At 46.3% G+C, this 12,868-nt stretch overlaps 1 protein-coding gene across 4 annotated transcripts in view; it reads right to left on the reverse strand.

The window, feature by feature from the left end:
* TBC1D2 (TBC1 domain family member 2) overlaps positions 1 to 12,868 on the reverse strand; it is a 44,483-nt gene that overhangs the window by 4,049 nt on the left and 27,566 nt on the right. For all 4 annotated transcript variants that reach the window (XM_033123655.1, XM_033123653.1, XM_033123654.1 and 1 more), the window contains exons 7-10: positions 9,522 to 9,632; positions 4,474 to 4,661; positions 2,937 to 3,413; positions 176 to 296 (exon numbers count right to left, since the gene is read on the reverse strand). In XM_033123655.1, coding sequence (XP_032979546.1) covers positions 176 to 296; positions 2,937 to 3,413; positions 4,474 to 4,661; positions 9,522 to 9,632 — 897 coding nt within the window. The remainder of the gene's footprint in view (positions 1 to 175; positions 297 to 2,936; positions 3,414 to 4,473; positions 4,662 to 9,521; positions 9,633 to 12,868) is intronic.

The raw sequence follows: 12,868 nt of genomic DNA on the forward strand, positions 1-12,868 counted from the left end.
GGTCATTAGCTCAGGGGAACTTCCCAGCAGCCCCAGGGAGGGACTACTGGCCCACCATACAGAGGGACAAATGGAGGCCTGAGAGATTCCTGACTTTTCTGAGATTCACTGGCTTGTAGGAACACCTCAGTGGCCAACCTGCATAGCCCCTAAGCCCCCTCCTTGCTCTGCTCACCTGGGACGCTATGAGCGTCTTGCTGTAGTAATCAGGAGGCATGATGGTCTCTACAATGGCCACCAGGCACCAGAAGGCACTCTCCTCTTCATCCAGCACCAGGAGAGCGATGGCTGCCAGCCTGGGGTGGGAGGGAAGGAGGCCTGGAGTGACCCGCAGAAGTCACAGCCAGGCAGCTTGTGACAGAGGTGGCCCCTTGGGTCCTGGGGGACCTGCCCAACCCCACTCCTTAACAAGGCTGGTGTTCTTGGTACCTGCAGTGACATGAACGTGCTTTTCGGGGCAGGGGACTACACAGGGGATTTCCAGAGTAATGGTGATTATCTTAGAGGAGGGGCTCTGGAGTCCTGTTGCTTGGGTGTGAATCCTGGTCCTGCCATTTCCTTGCTGGTTGACTCTGAACAAGTTACTCAACCTCTCTGAGCCTCAGCCTCCTCTTAATAGTTACAGGACTATTATGAGGATGAACAGTTAACACATGTTAAATGCCCAGCAGAAGGCTGACACGTGGTGAGTGTTTTATGAACGTTGGCTATCCTCATCCTAATAGCCATAGGCTTTGAGACCTGTGTAAGTGTGCTAACTTCTCCCAGCCTCAGTTCCATCATCTGTAAAGTGGGGTTACTATCTACCTCCTAGGGCTGTGAGGTATTTTGAGTGAGAAGACAGACCTCCAGTGCCTTGCTCACTGTCTGGCATATACCAGACAGTGTATTGCAGATGGGAAGACCAAGGCCCAGAAAGCACAAGTGACTTGCTCAAGGTCACACAATCTGTTGGTGGCACAGTGGAAACAGAACCCAGGGCTCCTAAAGTCCAGCCTGGTGTTCTTTCCACCCCACCCCTTTCCACTGGAGCCTCAGGATGTGCTCAGTCCAGGAGCTGGCTGCCAGCATCGGCTTAGATTTCTGCACGCATGAAAAGGTCAGTGATGAGAGGCTGCTGGTACCAACTAGGGCCTGCCAACTGTTCAGGGCTAGAGCCAGACAAACTCCAACTTGAGGCATTCAGGGTGCAAGTGGGTCTTCAAAGAAGGGAGTGTGCTAATGGGGGGAAAATACTTTTAAAGCGCTCCACTTATATTTTAAAGGGAAATGGCTTTAAATTTATGCTTTAAATTAGGACTAAATCATTGCTATGATATCTATCACTCTCTAAACAGGTCTGATTTGTTGCATAAAAGCAGAGTCTGTCCATCAGACACGACCCATGTAGTTCCAACGGCTGCCAGTAGATGGCGGCACTCACACAAGTGGAAGGGGCCTGCAGGCTTGGGTTTAAGGGCTTTTGAAAGAGTAAGCTGCACCCTCCATATTTGAACAGGCTCTTTCCACTACAAATAACTTTCTATTTAAAGCAGTAATATGAATATTTGCCCACATACCAGTTATTGGTTGGGAAAAAAAAAGCATTCAGAGAAAATATTCCCTCTGGGTGTCATCCCCCTCTTGGTCTGTTGTGTATATACACCTCTCCGCAGCCTTTGCGCTGCCTCTTTCCACCCAGGGAGAAGCTTCTTTCCTGCCATGAGGCTTATCTCAAGGGCCCCTCCTGCTATAGGATTTCCCCACCCCTCAACCCCCACTTCTTCAGCACAGATTAACTGTGCTGGGATTTCACTCAGAATTCCCAGTAATTGTACATGTACGAGTATATGCTCAATTTCACCCAATTTAGACTGGAAATAAAGTATCGAAAATATCTACCCTTGGGAATCATTCCAATTTGAATAGGGACTCTCTGAATGTTTATTGTGTGTTGAATAAATGTCACACGCCACTTATTCTGAAAAAAAGAGCAGAATAGCTTATGTAAATTTTGCTTGAGTATATGTGTGTTTAAATTAAATTGAGTCCAAACTTGCTTTGGGAAATATCTGAGATTGTGCAACCTCTACTGATACAACAGGGGGCATCCATGAGAGAGCCCCGCAGTAATGCAGGGGGAAGCCCTACCAGGTCACCCTACCCCCTCCCTTGTCTCCTGCTGTTGGACTAGAAGGAGAAATTAATCCAGGCTGGGCCAATCAGATTCCTTCTTTTGGGAATTTAGACCTGGGACATAAGACTGGTATTGACATGTGGGAAGACTTGCTGGAAGGCTCTAGATTCAGGGGCTGAAGTCGCCATTCTGACAACCTGGATGGGCCCTAAATGTCCAAAGAATGATGGACAGAGAGGCTGGTCTACTGAGAGACAAGGAAGCAGACATGTGCAATGACAGGCCACGGACCACGCAGCCCCAGAAGGCTGCAGAGCGCTACCATGGTCTGTGCAATTTCATGGGACCACGTCCCCAGGGAATGGGGCGGGAATGGCGTCCCCTGGGGTTGTACAGTTGCCTCAGCTTCAGTGGCCATCTGGTCCTTAGCGATATTTTCTTTTCCTGTGTGAGGTTCTCCTGTAACATTTACAAATTCTCTTTCCCTTGGGCTCTGCTGGGAGGGTTTCGTTTAAAGCGAATGGTCCTGACCCGCAATTTGTGAGATAGATGGGCTGTGCACTGCACAACGCCAGGGGACCGTCCACCATGCTTTCTATGGGAGCGGCACCTCCCTGAGCACAAATCAAAGGAGAGAGCATGGGACAAGGGGCCCTGATCTCTGACCCTTCTCTGTTTTGAACAGGTCCTTTCACTTGCTTGTCCCCATCTGTACAGTGGGGATCATATCAAGCTTCCTGGGCTCACCTCTTGAAGGCCCCAAAGAGACACTGGTGCTCTGAAGGATAAAGGCTGTGTCCTTACCTGGCTACGAGCTCACCTGTTCAGGCCCTGGCAGTAGCCGATGGAGGGGTTCTGCCAGGAGAAGGCCAATAGCACTCGGCGGAGCTTGTCGGGGAAGCTGGAGGTGGGGCAGGTGAAGTGCTTGTTGTTGGGGAAGGTGCGATTCAGGTCCAGCTCGATCTGGCGGGCGGCAGGGTGCCTGCAGGCCTGGCTCCGGCTCAGCAGCTCCTGGTAGCGGCCGGGGGTCTGCAGGTGCTGGACGCGGAGGCGGATCAACCACTTCCACACACGTGGCCGGTGCTCGCGGGACACGCCTGCCCGCAGCAGCTGCTTGAGCTCGACTGAGGGTGTAAGCTCACCCAGGGCAGCCCAGCGCTCTCGCAGTGGCCTCTCCACAGCCTCGTGGGCCAGCAGGTGGTGGGAACGCACTTCTAGTGCCTGGATCTTGGCCAGCAGCTGCAGGTCTTCCACCTCATAGTTGGGCACCGTCAGGAAGCCATACTCATCATACTCGCTGCCAACAAAAGCGCATGTTAGCAACACCAAGCAGAGCCCTTCCCCAGATAAGGGGCAGTAGGGAGGGGGTGGACCCTGGGCAAGGTTCCTGCCTTGGCTTCACCGCGGCTTAGCCATGCAGTTCTGGACAAGTCCCTTCAGTTCTCTGAACTTCAGTTTGTTCATCTGTACAATGGGTAGAGGAACATCTGCTCTGCCTCATGAAGACCCACTGATATCCTCTGTTACAAACTTCTGGGGGCCTAGATAGTGCCTGGCACATAGAGAGCGCTGAAGGCACATTTACTCATCCATTCTGTGCAAATATAAAGGACATTCTTATTACTTACTCCATGTTGCCTTAGGCCCAAGGAGTCACAGCAAGTTGCTAATATAGAATCCCACTTCCACAGCCAGTAAGCCCAGGATGGATGGGGAGCAGAGCACCAATGACAAGCAGAGATGCAAGAGCTGGGGATCTTTCCAGATGGCCTTTCATTTATTCAACATTTATTTGCCCTTATTGTGTGCTCTGCATGTGCTATCTCATTGAATCCTAATGATCTTGTGAAGCAGGGATCTTAGCCCGTATCTTAAGGAGGCTGCATAAGAGACTCTGAGAAGTAAAGTGACTTGTCCAAGATCTCACAGTGCGAGAGTCAAGCCTGGCTCCAAAGCCTGGGCTCCTGCCACTGGGCCCCCTGTCCCCCGGGGGCCTTTGACCCCAGCCACAGCCCCTTCCGTCATATTTAACTGCCCATGTCCACAGTGTTCAGCAAGGGCTTGGCTCAGAGGCAGCAGCTGGCATGTCTCCTCTCCTCCCCTTTCTGACAAACACCTCTGGGAGGCAGCTGAAGAAGTGGAAAGACACGAAACTCATGGAGGCAGCCTCAGGTCAGCTGCACTGATATGCCATGTGGTCGTTGGCAACGGGCTACCCCTGCGCCTGCACTGCCTCGGCTGTGAAACGGGGCCCACCCACCCCAACCCCATGCTCACTCATCTGAAGTATGAGGTCAGGGGTATGCGCTGCCTGCACACGTGAGCAGGGCAGCTGGGGACCCCCAGGCCATACTCACCTGATGGGGCTCAGCTCAACGCCGTCAGCGGAGGCCTCGCTGGCTTCCCACTGCAAAGCCTCCTCGATGAGTTGCCTCAGCAGCTCAGAGCTTTCGTGGGCCTCGTTCCCCATGGCCTCCTGCAGCCTCCGCAGGCCTGTCAGGTACTTGCTTTCCACCTGGCAGTTCTTGGCTTGGAGGTAGGCACACTGTGGGAGGGTGGGTGGGGCTGCTCAGGACACCTGGTTGGGCTCGGGCTGCGCCAGAGGCCTGCGGCCTGAACAGCGTCAGGCAGCACAGTCCTTCTCCCAGCTCTCATCTCCCACCACCTCCCCACACGCAGCTCTTTGTGTAGGGGAAGGAGATGGGCTCCAAATCCAAGGGTTTACAGCAAGGCAGAAAGGGCTCCAGGCAAGAGAGGACCAGGAGGAGGGTGGGAGCTGGATTCAGAAGCAAGAGGGGAGGGATGGGCAAGGACAGCACAGGCTGTTGTACGGCCTGCAGTCCCATCCTTGTGCAGCCACTGCTGGCTGGGTGACCTATGGCAAGTTACTTAACCTCTCTGTGCCTTAGCTTCTTCATCTAAACAATGGGGATAATACAGAGTCTGCCTCGGGATTCTGGTGAGGCTCAGATGAGCTGCTGTGTGTAAAGCCCCACCCCCCACCCCAGCCTAGACCAAGCTCTCTGTAGCTGGTGTTACTGAGCAGTGCCCGGGGATGGATGTGGAGCTCTGGACACTGCCCGTGGGCCTTCTGCTGCCACCACATGGGCTTGCTGTTCCTCCAACACACCCCTCTCCCACCTCATAGAACACACATTGCATGCTCCCCATCTACCTCTTCCCTCTGCCTTGAACTTTTGTGTTTCTATAGTATTTATATAAGCTAGGCAATGTTGGACAAGTCAGGTAACCTCCCTGGGCCCTGTTTTCCTTCTTTATAAGATGGAGACGGGAAGAATCTGCCTCAAAGTATTGCCATGGCCTCTGGGCCACCCAGCTTCTGTCTCACCCAGGTGGCAGAGTGGCAGCCTCCTGGCCAAGGCTGCCATCCTGCTACACCCCTGCCTGGTTACCATCTCCAAATGTGTGCCAAGCACCAACTCCAAGTTAGCCTGTGAGCCTGTTCTCTTACCTGCTCCAGGGGGCTCCCACCTCCGCTTCCTGAGTCCCCTCACCAATAGCCTTCTCAGGAATTCTGCTACAGACTCCCGAGGGTCCCCATCTCCAGGCCCACCTCCTCAAGTCCACTGAGCACCAGCTTTCTCAAAACTAAGTCTGACTGAGGCCCTCTCCATTCAAAACCCCTCAACAAGTCCCAGCTTTCTCAGATGTGCTCCCAAGTTCTCACCCTCCAGCCTCATGAATCACCCCCACACCTCTCCTCCCTGCCTCTCAGCCCACAGGTCTTGATGACCTGTCTCTCTTCTTGGAAAGCTTTTCTACACTGTTTACCTGGACAACTCTAACTCACTTTTAGGACTCGGCTCAGAAGACACTTCCACCAGGGAGCCTTCCCTGACTTTCTTCCTCCCTTTAGGCCCCAAAGAATAGTGTGTGTGCCCAGCCGCATTTTGATTGTGTTCAACTCCCTCACTAGTCTGTACACTTCTGGAAAAGTCTGAGGACTGGTGTTAGCTCTTCTTTAAGTGTTTGGTAGAACTCACCAGTGAAGCTTTTCTTTGTGGAGAGATTTCTAATTACTGATTCAATCTCCTTAGTTATAAGTCTATTCAGATTTTCTATTTCTTCCTGATTTAGTGTTTGTAGGTTTTATGTTTTCAGAAATGTGTCCATTTTGTCAGGTTGTCCAGTTTGTTGGTGTACAATTATTCATAGTACTCTCTTATAATCCTTTCTATTTCTGTAGAATTCGTAGGAACATCCCCACTTTCATTTATGATTTTGAGTCTTCTCTTTTTCTCTTACTTGTAGTCCATCTAGTTAAAGGTTTGTCAATTTTGTTGATCTTTTAAAAACATCAGCTTCTGGTTTCACTGATTTTCTCTATTGTTTTCTGTTCTCTATTTCACTTATCTCTGCTCTAATCTTTATTATTTCCTTCTTTCAGCTAGCTTTGGGTTTAATTCTTCTTTTTATAGCTCCTTAAGTTGTAAAGTTCGGTTGTTGATTTGAGATCTTTCTTGTTTTATAAAGTAAGCATTTATAGCTGGAAGTTTCCTCCTTTGCATGGCTTTCATTGTGTCCCATAACGTTTGGTATGTGTGTTTTCTTTTTCATTTGTTTCTAAGTATTTTCCAATTTCCCTTGTGATTTCTTCTTTGATTTACTATTTAAGAGTGTGTTGTTTAATATCCACAAATTTGTGAATTTTCAGTTTTGCTTCTGTTATTGATATCTAACTTCATCCCACATTGGTTGGAGAAGGTGACATCTGTCTTCTTAAATCTATTGAGACATAATTTGTGGCCTAACATATTGTGCTGGAAAATGTCCCATAATGCATTTGAGGAAAACATGTATGCTATTGTTGTTGGGTAGTGTTCTGTTTATGTCTGTCAGATGCAGTTGGTTTATTGTGCTGTTCAAGTCCTCTACTTCCTTAACTTATCTTCTGATTGTTCTAGCCACGATCCAGAATGGGGTATTAAAGTCTCCAATTATTATCGTATAACTGTCCGTTTCTCCCTTCCACTCTGTTAGTTTTTGCTTCATATACTCATATTTTGTTCATCTGTTATGAGGTATATAAATGTTTAAGTATTGTATCTTCTCACTGTGTTGAAACTTTATTAATATATAATGTCTTTCTTTGTCTCTCATAACTGTTTAAAAGTTTAAAGTCTCTTTTGTCTGATTATTAGTATAGCCACCCTGCTCTTTTGGTTATTATTTGCATGGCATATCTTTTCCATTCTTTCATATTCAATCTATTTGTGTCTTTGGATATAAAATGAACCTCTTGTAGACAACGTGTAGTTGCATCATGTGTTTTTATCCATTCTGCCAATCTCTGTGTTTTGGTTAGAGTTTAATCCATTTACATTTAAAGTAATTCTTGATAAGGAGGGACTTCTGTTATTTTGCTATTTGTTTTCTATATGCCTTATAACTTTTTTGTCCCTTATCCCTGCATTACTGTCTTTTTGTGTTTAGTTGATTTTTGATAGTAAAATATTTGAATTTCTTTCTAATTTCCATTTGTGTATAATCTATAGCTATTTTCTTAGTAGTTACCATGGGGATTACATTTAAAATTCCTAAAGTTATAACATTCTAATTTTAATTTATACCAGTTTAACTTTAATAACATACAAAAACTCTGCACCTTTATAGTTCCATTCCTACCCTTTTGGTTGTTGATGTCACAAAATTACATATTCATACATTGTGTGCCCCAAAACATAAAGTAATAAACCAAAGTTATAATATTATGTCTCAGCCTAATAATTGTTTAAAAACATGTCTTAAATTAGTGTCTTAAATCATGCAGAAAACAAAAAGTAGAGTTATAAACAATTTTTATAGTAACACTAGCTTTTATAATTGCCCATGTATTTACCTTTGTTGAGAGCTTTATTTCTTCAGACAGCTTTGAATTACTATCTAGTAGTGTCCTTTCATTTAACCCTGCTGGACTCCTCTGAGTATCTCTTGCACAGCAGGTTTAGTGGTAATGAACTGCTTCAGCTTTTGTTTACCTGAAAAGGTTTTGCCAGATATGGATCCTTGGTTGATTTTTTTTTCCTTTTAGCACTTTGAGCATATATCAGCCCACTGACTTCTGGACTCCGAAGTTTTTGATGATAAATATATTCATAATTTTACTGAGCATCTCTTGTATGTGATGAGTCACTTCTCTCTTTCTGCTTTCAAGATATGTGTCTTTGAATTTCAAAAGTTTGATTATAGTGTGCCATGGTGTGGGTCTTTTTCTGTTTATCTTACGTTTGTTGAGATTCCTGGATGTTTATATTCATGTCTTTCATCAAATTAGGATGTTTTCAGCCATTATTTCTTCAAATATTCTCTCTGTCCCTTTCTCTCTTTTTCTACTTCTGGGATTCCCATAATATAACGGGTAGGTTGGCCCACTTAATGGTGTCTCACAGATCACTTAGGCTCTGTTCATTTTTCTTCAATCTTTTTTCTTTCTGGTTCTCAAGACTTGATTTCCATTGTTCTTGCTTCAACTTCACTGGTTCTCTTTGCCTGCTAAATCAGCCTTTGAATTCTAGTGAATTTTCTATTTCAGTCATTGTACTTTTCAGCTCCAGAATTTCTTTTGGATTCTTTCTAGGTTTTCTATATCTTTATTAAGAGTTCCACTTTGTTCATACATTGCTTTCTTGGATCTCTATATATTCCTTTAGTTCTTTGAGCATCTCTAAGACAATTGTTTTAAAGTCTTTGTCTAATATATCTGCCATTAGGTCTTTTTCAGGGACAGTTTCTGTTGATTTAATTTTTCCTTTGAATGGGCCATACTTTCCAGTTTCTTTTTATACTCTGTGATGTTTTCCTGAAAACTGGACATTTGAATCTAATAACGTAGTAACTCTGGAAATCAGATTCTCTCTCTTTCTTAGTTTTTTTAAAATTGTTTTTGGTGTTTTTTTTTTTTTTTATTGTTGTAGGCTACATGCCAAGGATAAGCCTGAGTTGTAAACTTAAGGTCTTCTCAGGTCTTTTCCCTGGGCATGTGTGGTCACGTTCTAATTTTCCCCATATAAGCAGCTGTTTTTGAATGTCTAGTCTTTAATATTGAGCTCCCAAGAGGAGAAAGAGAAAAAAGGGGAGGGAAAGGGTGCCAGGTCTTTAAATTCCCTGGAAGTTACTTTAGCCAGGAGGGGGAGGGGCTTGAAATAATGAAAGGAGGTACAACAATAGCTGCCTGCCTCTTCCTCTGCACTTCTGTGATCAGAAGTAGCAATCAGCATTCCCTGATATTTGGATAACAGATCCCTGATATTTGGAAAACAGGTCATGAAGGGCACAGTCCAGAGCAGACAGTTAATGAGCAGAGAGTGAGGCGGGGGTGAGGTGTTGAGGGGACTGGGAGGCTGGCGGGAATGGACACGGCCAGAACAGGGCTCCTGCTGCTCACCTTCATCAGGAGAGCCTTCTCCCTCTCAGCCACCTTTCTCCAGATCTTTGTGACCTGGTGGATCTCAGAATTGAGGAAGTGGTTCTGGGTCCGATATGCTTCCATGTCATCCTAGAGAAGACAGCAAAGAGTTAAGGAGCTAAAACATGTCTCTGGTCCTCACCCTTAAATGAGCTGCCAACACTTCCTTTCTTTAGAAATTTCCAATATTGCAAACAAAAGGAAGTCGGAAAGAAAAAAAAAAGATACTCCTGATAGCCCCCTTCTTTAAACATGAAATGGCAGAAAGAGCACGAAGCCTGGAGTTCAAGCCCTGGCTCTGACTTCCTGGCTGGGAGGCTTCATTGAATTTCTCTAACTCTGTTTCCTCATCTGAAAAAGGAACAAATACCAACTACCCCACTGGGCGGCTGGGAGACTAAGGGAGGTAACGTGTCACAACACCAAGTATAGGGATCAAAACATAAGAAACATTCAAGTAATGTTTGTTTTGAAAATAAACATATTTTGCCATATACTTGTGATCATATTGAACAATTTTGGGTGGAAAACTGTTTTTCTTAGTGTCGTTTTGTAAACACTTTCCTATGTTGTTACATAAGGTTCCCAATGATCACTTTTAATGTCAGATGACTATTCTATTGGGTGACTTTACCATAACTTAGTTATAATCTTTCTTTTTTCTTTACGTGAGTCCTGGACATTTTCAGTTTGCTTTTGATTACGAATAATGCTGGGGTGCACATCTCTGAGCCTAGAGTTTTCCTTTTGTGAGCTGTCCAGTGGAGGGAGTCACATCCTGCTGCTGAGGTTCAAGCAGGAGACTGAGCCTCAGAAAGGAGCAGCCACAGCAATGGCTGTCCTTTTTCTGCTCGGATGAACATTGCAATGGACAACACATGCGCAAAGCAATACCTAGCAATTCCAGGGCATTTATTAGCTGAAACTCAACCCCCTTCTCCCCCATTCAAGAAAATGTACTGGGCTGTACGTGAGTGTGAGGACACTACTGCCGTGATGACGATGGACAGTCCCTGATTTATCTGGGAATTAAGAACATCACCCCTAACCTGTGGAGCTTCATTATCAGGGAAGGGTCACTTGTGACAGCTCACAGACTATCTTGACCGTCCCTGGCTGGGTCCTCACTCTGGCCAGGATCCCTCCCAGCCTCAGAAGCTCCAACTCATGTTCAGGGTCTGCTGCCTTCTGCTTAAATGGTTGACACAATGGGAAGGCCACAAGTCCCTCACTTCCTTATTCTTATGTGGAAGAGGTCAGTGAGACTGGTGTGAATCCTGTTTGCAGCACAACGAGGAGCATCGGGATTTTCCAGAACCATGTCCCGCTCCCATGACAGTCTTACATACACTTTAGTGTCTGGAAATTTAAAGAACTCATGAACACCGTGGGTATGGGGGCTCCCTGCACCATACCCCTACCCCCATCCCCACGGGGAGCACATTATCTCATTTAATCCTCCCAGCAGCCCAGAAAGTAATACAGATGAGGTCTCAGAGGCTCTGAAAGGATGAGTACGTTGCCTGAGGTCACAGAGCTTGTACAAGGCAGGGTGTGACTGAGCCCAGGTCTGTCTGATTCTAAAGCCTAGTCCTAACCACTGCATTTACTGCCCGGACACTAAGCTCCCTCCCTGCTGAAATCCCACGCTTCAAGGCTGTCCTTGGTCATCACCTGGCTGAATGCAGGCTCGTCTGACTTCCACCCAGCAATATAATAACAGCACGTCAAAGACGCAGGGGCTGTCGGAGTCTAGCCCTGCCTGGTGGTCAGGGCATGGACTCCAGGCCTCACGGTCTGGATATAAACCCTGCCTTCACCACAGAGCCGTGGGACAAGTTACACATCCTTTCTATGCTTTGTGTCCTCACCTGGCAAACGGGAATAATAATAGTACCACCTCAGGGGTTATTAGGAGGAATTGATTAATTAATATGTGCAAAGGCTCAGGTTGGCAGGCAGCACGTACAGTGCAAGTGTCCCCTCCCTCACTGAGTTCTCATATCTCTGAGGGCTCCTCTAACCCACTGAGCACCCCTCTGCCTGCTGAGAGAAGGTTTCCCTCTGCTGCTACTGCGGACTCTTCCCGAATGCCTGGGAAAATGAACAAGCCTCCAGGCAAGGGAGGGGAAGAACTATCAGTCACCTTCCTGAGTTCCTATTACTGTGTTTCCCCAACACAGTACCCGGACAATCGGCTCTAATGCATCTTTTGGAACAAAAATTAAATAAGACCCAGTCTTATTTTACTGTAAGACAGGGTCTTATATAATACCTGATCTTATTTTACTATAATATCCAGTTTTATATTAATATAAGATCGGGTCTTATATTAACTTTTGCTCCAAGAGACGCATTAGAGCTGATGGTCCGTCTAGGTCTTATTTTCAGGGAAACAGGGTATGTGACAAACCCATTTCCCTCACATTCATTATTGTACGAGGTCGGACAATTAAGTTCGCGAACTTGTTCCAACAATGTTGCTGACCTTTTCTGATATCAGAGGGATTATTCATTATGAATTTGTACCAACTGGACAAACAGTTAACCAAGTTTACTATTTGGAAGTGCTGAAAAGGCTGCGTGAAAAAGTTAGACAACCTGAACTTTTCGCCAACAATTCATGGCTCCTGCATCACGACATTGCCCCAGCTCACACGACACTGTCTGTGAGGGAGTTTTTAGCCAATAAACAAATAACTGTATTGGAACACCCTCCCTACGCACCTGATCTGGCCTGCAATGACTTCTTTCTTTACCCGAAGATAAAAGAAATATTGAAAGGAAGACATTTTGATGATATTCAGGACATCAAGGGTAATGTGACGACACCTCTGATGGCCATTCCGGAGAAAGAGTTCCAAAATTGCTTTGAAGGGTGGACTAGGCGCTGGTGTCAGTGCATAGCTTCCCAAGGGGAGTACTTCGAAAGTGACCATAGTGATATTCGGCAATGAGGTGTGCAGCACTTTTTCTAGGATGAGTTCGCAAACTTAATTGTCTAACCTCATCATATGTGATTTCATCGTGACCACAGTGCTGTGTGCTAAATATTAAAGTACTATCATTCCCCCTTTATAGGTGAGGAAACAGGGCAGAGAAAGCTAAGTTCTCCTCAGTCACACAGCTGGTATGAAGAGAGGCAGGACTCAAGCCCTGATAGGAACCGAAAACTGCCAGCTAAAAGGACATCGGAGTCTGCGGCTGCAGACCGCGCTGCCCCACTGGCTGGTTCTGCCTCCTGTTCTCATCCCTCTGCTCTCATCCTAGGCCCAGAAGGTGCTCACTGGCATTGCCAAGACCTTGGACGTGCTGCACAGGGTACC

Source organism: Rhinolophus ferrumequinum, chromosome 12 (assembly GCF_004115265.2).
Source record: "Rhinolophus ferrumequinum isolate MPI-CBG mRhiFer1 chromosome 12, mRhiFer1_v1.p, whole genome shotgun sequence".
Classification (NCBI taxonomy): Eukaryota; Metazoa; Chordata; class Mammalia; order Chiroptera; family Rhinolophidae; genus Rhinolophus; species Rhinolophus ferrumequinum.